Here is a 15,074-nt window from a genome sequence, read left to right on the forward strand (position 1 = left end):
TTCGTAGAAAAGCACAAACTTCCAAGACTGAACCAGGAAGAAATCGAAAATATAAACAGACCAATCACAAGCACTGAAATTGAAACTGTGATTAAAAATCTTCCAACAAACAAAAGCCAAGGACCAGATGGCTGTGCAGGCGAATTCTATCAAACATTTAGAGAAGAGCTAACACCTATCCTTCTCAAATTCTTCTAAAATATAGCAGAGGGAATAACACTCCCACATTCATTCTACGAGGCTACCATCACCCTGATACCAAAACCAGACAATGATCTCCCCAAAAAGAAAACTACAGGCCAGTATCACTGATGAACATAGATGCAAAAATCCTCAACAAAATACTAGCAAACAAAATCCAACAGTAAATTAAAAGGAGCATACACCATGATTAAATGGGGTTTATCCCAGGAATGCAAGGATTCTTCAATATATGCAAATCAATTAATGTGATACACCATGTTAACAAATTGAAGAATAAAAACCATATGATCTCAGTATATGCAGAATAAGCTTTAGACAAAATTCAACACCCATTTATGATAAAAACCTTCCAGAATTAGGCATAGAGGGAACTTACCTCAATATAATATAGGCCATATATGACAAACCCATAGCCAACATCATCCTCATTTGTGAAAACGTGAAATCATTTCCACTAAGATCAGGAACAAAACAAGTTTGCCCACTCTGAACATTGTTATTCAACATTGTTTTGGAAGTTTTAGTCACAGCAGTCAGAGAAGAAAAAGAAATAAAAGGAATACAAATGGGTAAAGAAGAAGTAAAGCCATCACTGTTTGCAGATGACATGATACTATACATAGAGAATCCTAAAGATGCGACCAGAAAACTTCTAAAGCTAATCAATGAATTTGGTAAAGTTACAGGATACAAAATTAATTCACAGAAATCTCTTGCATTCCTATACACTAATGAAGAAAAATCTGAAAGCAAAATTAAGGAAACACTCCAATTTCCCATTGCAACAAAAAGAATAAAATACCTAGGAATAAACCTACCTAAGGAGAGAAAAGAACTGTATGCAGAAAACTATAAGACACTGATGAAAGAAATTAAAGATGATACAAATAGATGGAGAGATATACCATGTTCTTGGATTGGAAGAATGAACACTGTGAAAATGACTATACTACCCAAAGCAATCTACAGATTCAATGCAATCCCTATCAAACTACCACTGGCATTTTTCACAGAAATAGAACAAGAAATTTTGCAATTTGTGTGGAAACACAAAAGTCCCCAAATAGCCAAAGCAATCTTGAGAAAGAAAAATGGAGCTCGAGGAATCAGGCTCCCTGACTTCAGACTATACTACAAAGCTACAGTAATCAAGACAGTATGGTACTAGCACAAAAACAGAAATACTGATCAATGGAAAAGGACAGAAAACCCAAATATAAACCCATGCACATATGGTCACCTTATCTTTGATAAAGGAGGGAAGAGTATACAATAGAGAAAAGACAACCTCTTCAATAAGTGATGCTGGGAAAACTGGACAGCTACATGTAAAAGAATGAAATTAGAACACTCCCTACCACCACACACAAAAATAAACCCAAAGTGGATTAGAGACCTAAATGTAAGGCCAGACAGTAGAAAACTCTTAGAGGAAAACATAGGCAGAACACTCTATGACATAAATCACAGCAAGATCCTTTTTGACCCATCTCCTAGAGAAATGGAAATAAAAACAAAGATAAACAAATGGGACCTAATGAAACTTAAAATCTTTTGCACAGCAAAGGAAACCATAAACAAGACCAAAAGACAACCCTCAGAATGGGAGAAAATATTTGCAAATGAAGCAACTGACACAGGATTAATCTCCAAAATTTACAAGCAGCTCATGCAGCTCAATATCAAAAAAACAAAAAACCCAATCCAAAAATGAGCAGAAGACCTAAACAGACATTTCTCCAAAGAAGATATATAGATTGCCAACAAACACATGAAAGATTGCTCAACATCATTAATCATTAGAGAAATGAAAGTCAAAACTACAATGAGATATCATCTGACACTAGTCAGAATGGCCATCATCAAAAAAATCTACAAACAATAAATGCTGGAGAGGGCTGGAGAAAAGGGAACCGTATTGCACTGTGGGTGGGAATGTAAATTGATACAGCCACTGTGGAGAAGAGTATGGAGGTCCCTTAAAAAATTAAAAATAGAACTACTATATGACCCAGAATCCCACTACTGCACATATACCCTGAGGAAACCATAATTCAAAAAGGGTTATGTACCACAATGTTCACTGCAGCTCTATTTACAGTAGCCAGGATATGGAAGCAACCTAAGTGTCCATCGACAGATCAATGGATAAAGTAGATGTGGCACATATATACAATGGAATATTACTGAGCCATAAAAAGAAACGAAATTGAGTTATTTGTAGTGAGGTGGATGTACCTACAGTCTGCCATACAGAGTGAAGTAAGTCAGAAAGAGAAAAACAAATACCGTATGCTAACACATATATATGGAATCTAAAAAAAAAAAAAAAATGTTCAAGAAGAACCTAGGGGCAAGATGGGAAAAAAGACACAGACCTACTAGAGAATGGACTTGAGGACACAGGGAGGAGGAAGGGTAAGCTGGGACAAAGTGAGAGAGTGACATGGACATATATACACTACCAAATGTCAAATAGATAGCTAGTGGGAAGCAGCCGCATAGCACAGGGAGATCAGCTCGGTGCTTTCTCACTACTTAGAGGGGTGGGTTAGGGAGGGTGGGAGATGCAAGAGGGAAGACATGTGGGGATATATGTATATGTATAGTTGATTCACTGTGTTATAAAACAGAAACTAACACACCATTGTAAAGCAATTATATTCAAAGAAAGATGTTAAAAAAACTGTAGTAGGATAGCATGCTTCCCTTTGTCTGGGAAAGAAACTTCTTACTGCAAATTTAATATTGAAAATGGTTAGTAATTATGGAAACTTTATACCTTATGTGGACGATCTCATTTAAGCGCTGTGATAGGTACCGTTATCCTCGTTTTAGAGATCAAGAATATAAGGCTTAGAAAGATTAAGTAAACAGCCCAAAGTCACACAACTTAGCAGTGGTAAAGTTAATATTCAAACTCAGGTTTACTTAACTCTGAAACTCTAGATTTTAACCTCTGCAGATAGAGACTCTTCACAATGACTGAGCCACCCAAATTTAGCAGAGCCATGGGGATAAAAAAATCATTCAAAGTTGCTACCTCAGATCATCCAAACAGAAAATTAATAAGGAAACACAGGCTTTAAATGACACAATAGACCAGATAGATTTAATTGATATTTATGGGACATTCCATCCAAAAACAGATTACACTTTCTTCTCAAGTGCGCATGGAACATTCTCCAGGATGGATCACATCTTGCGTCACAAATCAAGCCTCAGTGAATTTAAGAAAATTGAAATCATATCAAGCATCTTTTCTGACCACAACGCTATGAGACTGGAAATCAATTACAGGTAAAAAAACGTAAAAAACACAGACAGATGGAGTCTAAACAATACGTTACTAAATAACCAAGAGATCCCTGAAGAAATCAAAGAGGAAATAAAGAAATACCTAGAGACAAATGACAATGAAAACACGACAATCCTAAACCTATCAGATGCAGCAAAAGCAGTTCTAAGAGGGCAGTTTATAACAATACAATCCTACCTCAAGAAACAACAAACATCTCAAATAAACAATCTAACCTTACACCTACAAGGAGTGGAGAAAGAAGAACAAACAAAACCCAAAGTTAGCAGAAGGAAAGAAATCATAAAAAACTGAGCAGAAATAAGTGAAATAGAAACAAAGAAAACAAGAGCAAAGATCAATAGAATTAAAAGCTGGTTCTTTGAGAAGATAAAATGGATAAACCATTAGCCAGACTCATCAAGCAAAAGAGGGAGAGGACTCATATCAATAAAATTGGAAATGAAAAAGGAGAAGTTACAACAGACACCACAGAAATACAAAGCATCCTAAGAGACTACTATAAGCAACTGTATGCCAATAAAATGGACAACCTGGAAGAAATGGACAAATTCTTAGAAAGGAATAACCTTCTAAGACTGAATCAGGAAGAAACAGAAAATATGAACAGACCAATCACAAGTAACGAAATTGAAACTGTGATTAAAAATTTTCCAACAGGGCTTCCCTGGTGGCGCAGTGGTTGAGAGTCTACCTGCCGATGCAGGAGACATGGGTTCGTGCCCTGGTCCAGGAGGATCCCACATGCCACGGAGAGGCTCGGCCTGTGAGCCATGGCCGCTGAGCCTGCGTGTCTGGAGCCTGTGCTCCGCAACGGTAGAGGCCACGACAGTGAGAGGCCCACGTACCGCAAAAAAAAAAAAAAAAAAAAAAAAAAAAAAAACTTCCAACAAACAAAAGTCCAGGACCTGATGGTTTCACAGGTGAATTCTATTAAACATTTAGAGAAGAGCTAACACCCATCCTTCTCAAAGTCTTCCAAAAATTGCAGAGGAAGGAACACTCCCAAACTCATTCTATGAGGCCACCATCACCCTGATACCAAAACCAGACAAAGATACTACAAAAAAAGAAAATTACACACCAATATCACTGATGAATATAGTTGCAAAAATCCTCAACAAAACATGAGCAAACAGAATCCAACAACACATTAAAAGGATTATACACCATGATCAAGTGGGATTTATCCCAGGGATGCAAGGATTCTTCATTATATGCAAACCAATCAATGTGATACACCATGTTAACAAATTGAAGAGGAAAAACCACATGATCATCTTAATAGATTCAGAAAAAGCTTTTGACAAAATTTAACGCCATGTATGATAAAACCTCTCCAAAAAGTGGGCATAGAGGGACACCTACCTCAACATAATAAAGGCCACATACAAGAAACCCACAGCAAACATCATTCTCAATGGTGAAAAACTGAAAGTACTTCCTCTAAGATCAGGAACAAGACAAGGATGTCCACTCTCACCACTATTATTCAACATAGTTTTGGAAGTCCTAGCCACAGCAATCAGAGAAGAGAAAGAAAGAAAAGGAATACAAATTGGAAAAGAAGAAATAAAACTGTAACTGTTTGTAGATGACATGATACTATGCACAGAGTATCCTAAAGGTGCCACCAGAAAACTACTAGAGCTAATCAATGAATTTGGTAAAGTTGCAGGATACAAAATTAATGCACAGAAATCTCCTGCATTCCTATATACTAATGACGAAAAATCTGAAAGAGAGATTAAGGAAACACTCCCATTTACCATTGCAACAAAGAGAGTAAAATACCTAGGAATAAACCTACATAGGGATACAAAAGACCTGTATGCAGAAAACTATAAGGCACTGATGAAAGAAACTAAAGAAGATGCCAACAGATGGAGAGATATACCATGTTCTTGGATTGGAAGAATCAACATTGTGAAAATGACTATACTACCCAAGGCAATCTACAGATTCAGTGCAATCCCTATCAAACTGCTAACGGCATTTTTCACAGAAGTAGAACAAAAAATTTCACAATTTGTATGGAAACATAAAGACCCTGAGTAGCCAAAGCAATCTTGAGGAAGAAAAACGGAGCTGGAGGAATCAGGTTCCCTGACTTCAGACTATACTACACAGCTACAGTAATCAAGACAATATGGTCCAGGCACAAAAAAAAGTGAAATATAAATCAGTGGAACAGGAGAGAAAGCCCAGAGATAAACCCACACACCTATGGTCAACTGATCTATGACAAAGGAGGCAAGACTATACAATGGAGAAAAACAGCCTCTTCAATAAGTGGTGCTGGGAAAACTGGACAGCTACTTGGAAAAGAAGGAAATTAGAACACTCCCTAACACCAACACAGAAATAAACTCAAAAGGGTTAGAGACCCAATGTAAGACCAGACACTATAAAACTCTTAGAGGAAAACAGGAAGAACACTCTTTGACATAAATCACAGCAAGATCTTTTTTGATCCACCTCCTGGAGTAATGGAAATAAAAACAAAAATAAACAAATGGGACCTAATGAAACTTCAAAGCTTTTGCAATGCAAAGGAAACTACTAAGAAGACAAGAAAACAACCCTCAGAATGGGAGAAAATATTTGCAAAAATATCAACAAAGGATTAATCTCCAAAATGTATAAACAGCTCATGCAGCTGAGTATTAAAAAATCAAGCAACCCAATCCAAAAATGGGCAGAAGACTTAAATAGACATTTCTCTCAAGAAGACATACCGATGGCCAAGAAACACATGAAAAGCTGCTCAACATCACTAATTATTAGAGAAATGCAAATCAAAACTACAATGAGTTATCACCTCACACCAGTTCGAATGGGCATCATCAGAAAATCTACAAACAACAAATGCTGGAGAGGGTGTGGAGAAAAGGGAACTCTCTTGCACTGTTGCTGGGAATGTAAATTGATACAGCCACTATGGAGAACAGAATGGAGGTTCCTTAAAAATCTAAAAATAGAATGACCATATGACCCAGAAATTCCACTATTGCGCATATACTCAGAGAAGACGATAATTCAAAAAGACACATGCACCCCAATGTTCATTGCAGCACTATTTACAATAGCCAGGTCATGAAGGCAACCTAAATGCCCATTGACAGATGAATGGATAAAGATGATGTGGTACATATATACAGTGGAATATTACTCAGCCATAAAAAGGATCGAAATTGAGTCATTTGCAGAGACGTGGATGAATCTAGAGACTGTCATAGAGAGTGAAGTAAGTCAGAAAGAGAAAAGCAAATATCGTATATTAATGCATATATGTGGAACCTAGAAAAATGGCACAGATGAACTGGTTTGCAGGGCAGAAGTTGAGACACAGATGTAGAGAACAAACGTATAGACACCAAGCGGGGAAAGCGGCAGGGGGTGGTGGTGGTGGTGTGATGAATTGGGAGATTGGGATTAACATGTATACACTGATGTGAATAAAATGGATAACTAATAAGAACCTGCTGTGTAAAAAATAAAATTAAATTTAAAAATTTTAAAAAAATAGGAAAAAGAAAATGTAGATTCACCATAAAAAAAAACTTGCTACCTCAGAACCTAGTAGAAGATACAGGTTCATTAAAAAATAGATTGATATATTAAAGCTATACCTAAATGTCTGGGAGCTTGGAAGAGGGAGTGATGGGTGATGACTGTGTGGTATGAAGGACATTTCACACTGAGAATATTTGCAGCATTTTCCTGGTGTCTATCTTGGGGAAGCAACTGTTTCATTCTTCTCTGAAAACTGATATCCAGGGAGGCACTTTCTGCTTTTTACTTACCCTTCGTAAGCTAAGGATGTGCAGTACGTGTTCGTTCATAGAGAAGGTTAGATAGACACAAAGTGTAGATTCTAAAAACCGGCTCATGTTTTCAGGTTTTTTGCCAAATCGCCAGAAGCAGGGTCAGGCCTTATGGAGAACGTGGGATGTATTGGCTGCCGTGGACCCAGAGTGACTGATTCACCTGACAACATGTAGATCAAATCCTGGGAAGATGGGAGCGTGAGCGCGTGAAAGCACCTTTTTAACACCGGTGCAAAGTTCTGTGTGTGTGTGTGTGTGTGTGCGTGTGCGCGCGTGTGCATGTGTGTTACTTGCTACAGGAGGCTTTTATTAACTTTGCAATTTGGAAAACATCATATCATGAAAATTTAAACAGAAGATCTCAATGGAAGCAATTTAAAAACCATGCGAACTTGAAATTGAACAGGCAGTAAAGAAGGACGGAGGGTCAGAGCTGAGCAAAGAGTGAGTAAATCCTTTGATTTACCTCTCTCATCTCCGCCAGAACTCTATTTACCGTTTTCCAAAAGGTTATCTCTAATTCTAATTGCCTGTTTGCATCCTGTCCTTCTGAGAAATTGGAGCCGCAGATGCCCTTTCGGTGAACATAACATGCCTTCTGTGTAATCAGGTTGGCTGCTGTGCTGACCCCGGGGCTCTGGAGCTAATTACAGACGTAGCGCGGGTGGAGGGAGCAGACAGTTCAGAGCTGGCACTTGAATGTTAATCAGTTTAATGAAAGCAGAACTCCAAAAGTTGTTACCTTTACAAACGGCACCCCCAGTCGTCCTTAATTCCAAGAGCGAAGTTGTTCAGGATGTTCAAGAATGAGTCCCAGCCTATCCCATGTAGACTTGTGTAAAAAATAGTCATTAAATGTATCAGGGAAAGTTTAAGGATGACACACAGTCTGGTAAGGCGGCGCATGGGGGTCATTTCCAGCTCACATTCTCGATGCGCCCTTCTCAACACTGTAGCTTGTGGAAGAGCTAATCCCGGATGGAAGCATCAGGTGGAGAGGCAGAAACCCAGCATCTCCTGCGCTACCAAAGGAAAGAGCAGCAGCAGCAAGCGTCTGTGTTCACTAATAACAATCCTAAAGTGAGGGACAGACGCGCCAACAAAGGCCTGAGCCTGTGCACAGAGAAGGGCTGCTGGGACAGCGGAGTGGACGTGCTTCCTTTCGTGACACTGGTTGAGAACTGTCCTCAGGGAGAAGAGTGGTCACGATGCCATCCCCTCCTTGTATCCTTTATAACACATTTTCTAATACATTTTTGAGTTCATTGAAGACTCACAAGTGCCTCCCGTGAGCAAGCTTTGGTACCACCCATGGTCTTTACTAGTTTGATTTGTCGTCTTTAATAAATGCTCTTGTCATCTTCACAAACCCCACTTTAAAGACCCTGCTCTATAGTCCATCATCTAAATAAGTAGAATGGCAGTTAAAAGTCAAGGTGAGAGGCTTAAGTAAGAAAAACTCTGACCTCCTTACTGTAAGCAGCTCCTTTGCCCCTTTTCTGTTTCCTCATCCCTGTTTTCCTTAGACCTTAGTCATAAAGATGAGATCATCAGGCAACATTTAACATAGCTCCTGGTTCCTGCTCTTCTAAATTGACACACCACCTTACCTAACCCGTTGGTTCCTTTCCTGGATGAGAATGAGTAAGAATGAAGAATTAAGTAGTTAAAGAATGACTGACTCTCTACCCCTAGCTTCTTCCCCTTAGCAAATTTGCGGGTGGACCCTGCGGGGGCAGGTAGACCCCGTGGGCACGACGCGTCCCAAGGAAGATGGGGAGGAGTTAGCAGGCCTGCACGCAGCGGAAAAATGATGAAGAATCTGACCTCCTGCCTTAATGATGAACTGACATGGTTTCCCCTTCTTCCCTTTAAAAGCTGTCATGGCTGAGCAGCGTCTTGGGAACTGGCCTCTGGACATGAGTCCACCATCTCCCCCGGCTGCCGGCTTTTCTGAATAAAGTCCGTCCTTCTCTACCGAATCTTGCCTCTCCATTCATTGGCGGTTGAGTGGTCTTTTTCTTTCTTTTTTCTTTTCTTTCTTCCTTCCTTCTCTCTCTTTTCTTTTCTTTTTCTTTCTCTCCTTTCCTTCATTCCCCTTCCTTCCTCCCCCACCCTCTCTCTCTCTCTTTCTGTCTTCTGCTTTTTTTGAGTGTTCCTCATCCTCCCAACACATTTTCTGCTGAAGGCCTTAGAACTAAAATCACAGTTCTATCTATCACTAGTAAAACAAATGATGTGTTTTGAGCATTCACTTTTGAGTCAAGAGTTCAAGATCATGTTTCCTTCCCTTTAACAGTTTATGTTTCCCTGAGTCTAAAGATAACATCTCTAGAATGTGTTGTGACACAAATGTTTTTCATAAATGCAGAAGTTAGAGAAACATAAATAAAAAAATTACTTTCTCTAATACAAATCAATCATCCTGATTACCTGGTAAAAATTGAGAAAAGGAAAAGTCTTTATTAACGACTTCTCCAGGAAGAGGTGACATAACCCATCACAGCCATTTAGGGATAGAGATTTTAAACAGCAGCTGCCTCGTACTTAGCTAGTGTGTACTTATTAAAGAGTAATCATTGTGTTTTTCCATTTTTTTTGACTCCAGAGAGCTAGAGTACACTGGGGAAACTGTAACAGCTCATACTTTCAGAGCACTTTTCTGGGAGTACCATGGAGAGATCTGATATTGCACCTTTTTTCCAAACATTAGAGTAAACAAAACGCAGGATGTCAGTTATTGATATGTCGATCTTTTACAGTGTATCTTGCCTCTATGGTTATAGACTGGATGACAGAAGTAAATACAGTAAAACCAAGTAAAGTGCAGTTTTGAGGGTGACCAGCGATTGAAGTTATAGGAAAGTCTTTATATGGAATGGATTTGTTTTCACACCAGGAATTTTTTTTCCATTCCAGTACGTGTGCTGCTTATTAATGAATTCCAATCTATTAAACTTTAAGCATATAAAACTTTTCCCCCTTTACCTTCTGAATGAAAGCCTTTTGAATTTAATCCATATTGAACTCAGCTTCACAGTTAGAATGTTACCAGTATGGTGAAAAAATTCTAATGATGGATTTTTATTCCTCAATGCTACCTGCAGTTTACTTGACGATATATCACCCACCAACGCCAGAGTTTTCCTTTGACTCTGGAAGATCAATGATGATAGTTGCTTGACTATGTTCTCCTCTATCTCCTTCTTTGTAAAGAAGAGGTGATGCCACTTCAAGGAGCACAACTGAGGGAGTGAGATGCAAAATAACCACACTTATAAATGTAGTTTAGTGAAAAAAAATGCACCTGTGCATGAAGGGGTGATGAGGTTGTTTCTATTTTGATTTTTCTTGATTCAGTAGTTTTATTCGGCCCTAATTCTATGATGGCAGAGCCTGAGGAGATTACACCCCTGTAAAAACCATGGTCAATGGCTCTGCCCCTCCACCTCTCTCAGCAGAACAAAAGGAGAACAAAATAAATCATTGTCAAAGTATCACTAACAAATTTATACCTATATTGATCTATATATTATCTACCTACCTACAATCTATTTATCTATCTGTACCTCTCTATATATGATATAACCATAATATGAGGGGTATATAAAATGACAAAATGTATTGCTCTAAGAAGTATGCAACACAAAAATAAATGTATAGTGAAATGTACTCTACATTGAGTATATTCTATATTTATCTGACTTACAGTAATTACCTTAATCAATGCATATTTTTGTTACATAAAAACAACAACTAACAACCAAAGAAGAATGTGACATTGAGACTGAAGGGGTTCAGAATGAGCCTCCCCAAAATGTGCCAGTTTGGCCTGTGGATTATTTTGAGCTGAAGACAGTCAAGGTCCAAAAGACTCAGAAAGAGCTTTTAACCTCTCACTTAACTGCCTAAAAGAATTTAGACAGTGGGCCTGGCTCAGACACAGAGATAACTTTATCTGAAAGACATCAGTGTGGCAGGGCAAACATTTAATTACCAAACATCTGCTCTTCTTATCGTCCTGTGACTTACCTTCCTCCCCTTGGAAACCCCAGGCCCCTGTCCCTTCCCTTAGCTCAGGATGCCATATAAGCCTCCGTTGCCAGACTTGCCTTTGGCTCTCATGGGACTCCCGTATATATAACAATTTTTTTTTCTCCCGTTAATCTAATGTCAATCTAATTATTAGACCAGCCAAAGAACCTGGAAGGTTAGAAGGTAAATTTTACCTCACCAACAAGATCATATAAATAAACAGTTCATCATAATCAATAAGGCATTTGAAACCCTTAACTGGAAATTAATATTTGCGACATAAATCATAGAGAATTCTAATTAGTTATTGATTCTATTTTATTGTGTAAATCAATACTGTCCTCCAACAAGTCTCTGGCAATGTTTTCAGAAATTTAATGCATTCTGGTATTTTTTTGGGTGCTTATGACATTATTTCTGAAGTTATCAGTCTAAATCTTAATGCTACCTTTGGAGAAAAGTTTTCTGTATGTTACCGTGAAAACCACAGTCATGTATTTGCTGGGATTACAGACCGACGCCTTGTCAGAACCCAAAGTTTTCAGTACAGTGGTTCCAACCCATTTCCAATTTATTTGTACTAACATCTCGCTTTCTTTTTGCTTAGAAATTTAACTGTTTTTATTCTCTTATTCAAATATTCCATAGTTTTAGTTTTCTTCTATTGAATATCAATATTTACATATATATGTTTATGTTTAAATAAAAACAACCTACGTTAAAGGCATATTTTCTGATTTTTCTAATCCCCGGAACAAGCAAGCTTAGCTTTACAAGATCATGACTCGGTCGATTTTAGTGTGTGGGTACTGGCATTTGTGGACGGTAAAAACAGAATGGAAGCACGTCTCCTCTTTCTGACTCATGCAACTGTCAAAGCAGTTCCCCTCCTTTTCTCAATCCTCTAATCCTTGTGCCATTAAAGATTTTCTCATACAAATAAATAATACAAAAAGATAATAATGACCTATTAAATACAGGTAGTCAGGTTGGTGATAAGAGGGTTCATTTAAAATATAAAATACAGTTATATCTTCTGTAAGTGACTAACGTGCTTCTGACTGCTTTTCCATGCAGAACGTACCTTTAATCATTCATGCCCACTCATCAAATCTCATTATTCCAGGTTTGAAACTCTGGCAAGCGAATACTGCTTTAAAAATACACTATTTCGGTTTGCTTGTTACAGAAGTTTTTGTGTGTGTCAAAACATTTAGTGTTGTTAATATGAGCAAAAGTTAATGTATGAAAAGAAAAATATGAAAGGTTATGATGGCCATTCCTTCACCAGATATTTATTGGGTACCTAGTATGTTCAAGCCTATTATGCTCAAAAAAGGTTTGATGAGTGTTGTCAGCTGTGGTTTTTTTTTTTTTTTTTTTTTTTTTTTTTTTTGCGGTACGCGGGCCTCTCACTGTTGTGGCCTTTCCCGCTGCGGAGCACAGGCTCCGGACGCACAGGCGCAGCGGCCATGGCTCACGGGCCCAGCCGCTCCGCGGCATGTGGGATCTTCCCGGACCGGGGCACGAACCCGTGTCCCCCGCATCGGCAGGCGGACTCTCAACCACTGCGCCACCAGGGAAGCCCCAGCTGTGGTTTTTTTGGCCTTATTTTTCTTAGTTCCTGCTTCCTCCTGTCTTGGTCAGCTGTTAGTTTCTTGCAGCTGAATATTTTATCTGAAGGTTAAGTTTATGAATTTAGGACAAAAGGGAAAAAATAGGAAGAGAACCACGGAAACTGAGTTCTGCTGCTGTTGATCAAATACCTGCTCTCTGTTCCTCTGATTCATCTGCTAAGCAGTCAGTCAACGCTTTATCATTAGGAAAAATACAGAAGCAACAATACTTACACTTGTCTCCTGCCCTGCACCCTCCCATGTGGTTTCTGTGTCAAGGCTTTGGCTAAACCTTAAAACTATGAGTGGGTTCATGCAACATTTCATCACAGAGCTGGAAGTCAGCCTCCTGAACTGATATTCAATCCTATCACGGCAACAAGATGCTAAGAACGAAATCCTTTGTAAAACACAGCATGAAACAGACCCTGGTATTAGCTACTTTTAGCTTCTGATAGTATGTTTTGTATAATGTTTTAGTCAAATTCCTGTGCCAAAGCGGGTCCTCAGCCCTTGGTGATTTGGGGGATAATTTTTACCATGAGTCTATGAAATGATACCTGTAGCAAAGCCACGGTAAATCTCAGAGCTCCCACTGTGGCCAGTGACAGCTGATAAATGGAAATGGAGGAAAAGCAAGCAGTGCAAACACCAAGCAACTTGCATGGCTCGTGGTCCACCCGTAGGAAGCTAAAGGAGGCGCTTTACGGTTACTTGCCTTTTTGCAAACTGTAGATTTCTCCAACGCTGCTCTGCTGAGTGATGTGGTGCCAGTATGCACTGCGGGGAAGAGATATTGATTTGGATAACGTCATTGGTTCAGTCAAGCTTGTCTGAAGCTAAAAGAAAAAGATAATGTGTGTTAGGCTTTATTTAAAATATTAGACTGAAATGTGTTCTTTTAAAAGTTCAGCGTTAAACGTGGGTGACACAGGATAGAATCTGTTACAGATTCCTGCATTACCTGCTGTTTCAAGATACCATTTTGGTTTTTTTGGAGCGGGCGGTGCGGTGGGGGGTGGTGCGTGGTGTGCCGTGTGGCTTTCAGGATCTTAGCTCCCTGACCAGGGATTGGAACTGGCGCCACTGAAATGAAAGCGCTGCATCCTAACCACTGGACTGCCGGGCACCTGCCAAGTTATCATTTTAAAATGACATCATGACTTAAAAACTATGAAATGAACACCTGTAAACAACTAATCTCACTCATTAATGAAGAAGGGAACAAAAAGATGGTAGACTGATTCCAAGGAGAATTCAAAGGGCTTACAGCTGATCAGGAACGCTGGTAAATAGCCACAGCAATAATCAATTACATTCCATCAGACAAGTTTATTTGCATTTCTATAAGCAAGAGTTACCTGCATTATTGATACTATTGGCTTTCCACAATTTACTGAATTGTAAAATAACTCAAAAAATGGAGGTGCAAGCGCTGTCAGAGACAGATACCCCCAAATGGTGCCAAACACCAGATACTATTTCTTTTTCACCCATTTCATTGTCTGTTGGGCTGCACCCCACAAGCCTACAAGCCCTGTGCCTGCCCAGCTTCAAGGCCGAAGAGCGAGCCCGGAGCTGGCAACAGAGACATCAGTGGTTTACCGGATGGGGGAGCTTACGTGTCAGAAGCCAGGTCCCGGAGTGACACCGCACCGTGTGCCGGCGCAAGGCAGGCCCGACGCGGCAGGACATGGCGGCAGTCTTTGCTGGGGGAGGGGGATTGCCAGTTATATGGGGAGTGACGTCAGGTGGACTCATTAGTTACCAGGGAAACCGGCGGAGGGCATGCGCCTCGCCGTCCCTTTGATAAGAACAATCACCAGCTGGGCCCTGGGGCAAGTACGCGGGAAGGTCGGTCGTAACGCACAGGGTGTAGGTGAAGCAGGCCCTGGTCGGGCAGGGGATGGACAGAGAGCAGGAGAGCCGCCATCCTGAGTGGCCTGAACGTACAGCGTCTTACAGTTTTTCCTGACACCCGCTCCCACCCTCAGCCAATGGCTCTTTCCTCAAATAGATCTTTTTCCTTGCTCCTGCACTAGCAGTTTGTACATATTAGGAAAAGTGTCT

At 39.7% G+C, this 15,074-nt stretch overlaps 1 protein-coding gene across 4 annotated transcripts in view; it reads right to left on the minus strand.

Moving 5' to 3' along the window:
- Positions 1-15,074, minus strand: part of DOK6 (docking protein 6) — a 407,473-nt gene that overhangs the window by 64,011 nt on the left and 328,388 nt on the right. For all 4 annotated transcript variants that reach the window (XM_059041423.2, XM_067014381.1, XM_067014382.1 and 1 more), the window contains exon 7: positions 13,723-13,843. In XM_059041423.2, the coding sequence (XP_058897406.1) occupies positions 13,723-13,843 (121 nt within the window). The remainder of the gene's footprint in view (positions 1-13,722; positions 13,844-15,074) is intronic.

This window comes from Kogia breviceps, chromosome 15, assembly GCF_026419965.1.
Source record: "Kogia breviceps isolate mKogBre1 chromosome 15, mKogBre1 haplotype 1, whole genome shotgun sequence".
In the NCBI taxonomy this organism is placed as follows: domain Eukaryota; kingdom Metazoa; phylum Chordata; class Mammalia; order Artiodactyla; family Physeteridae; genus Kogia; species Kogia breviceps.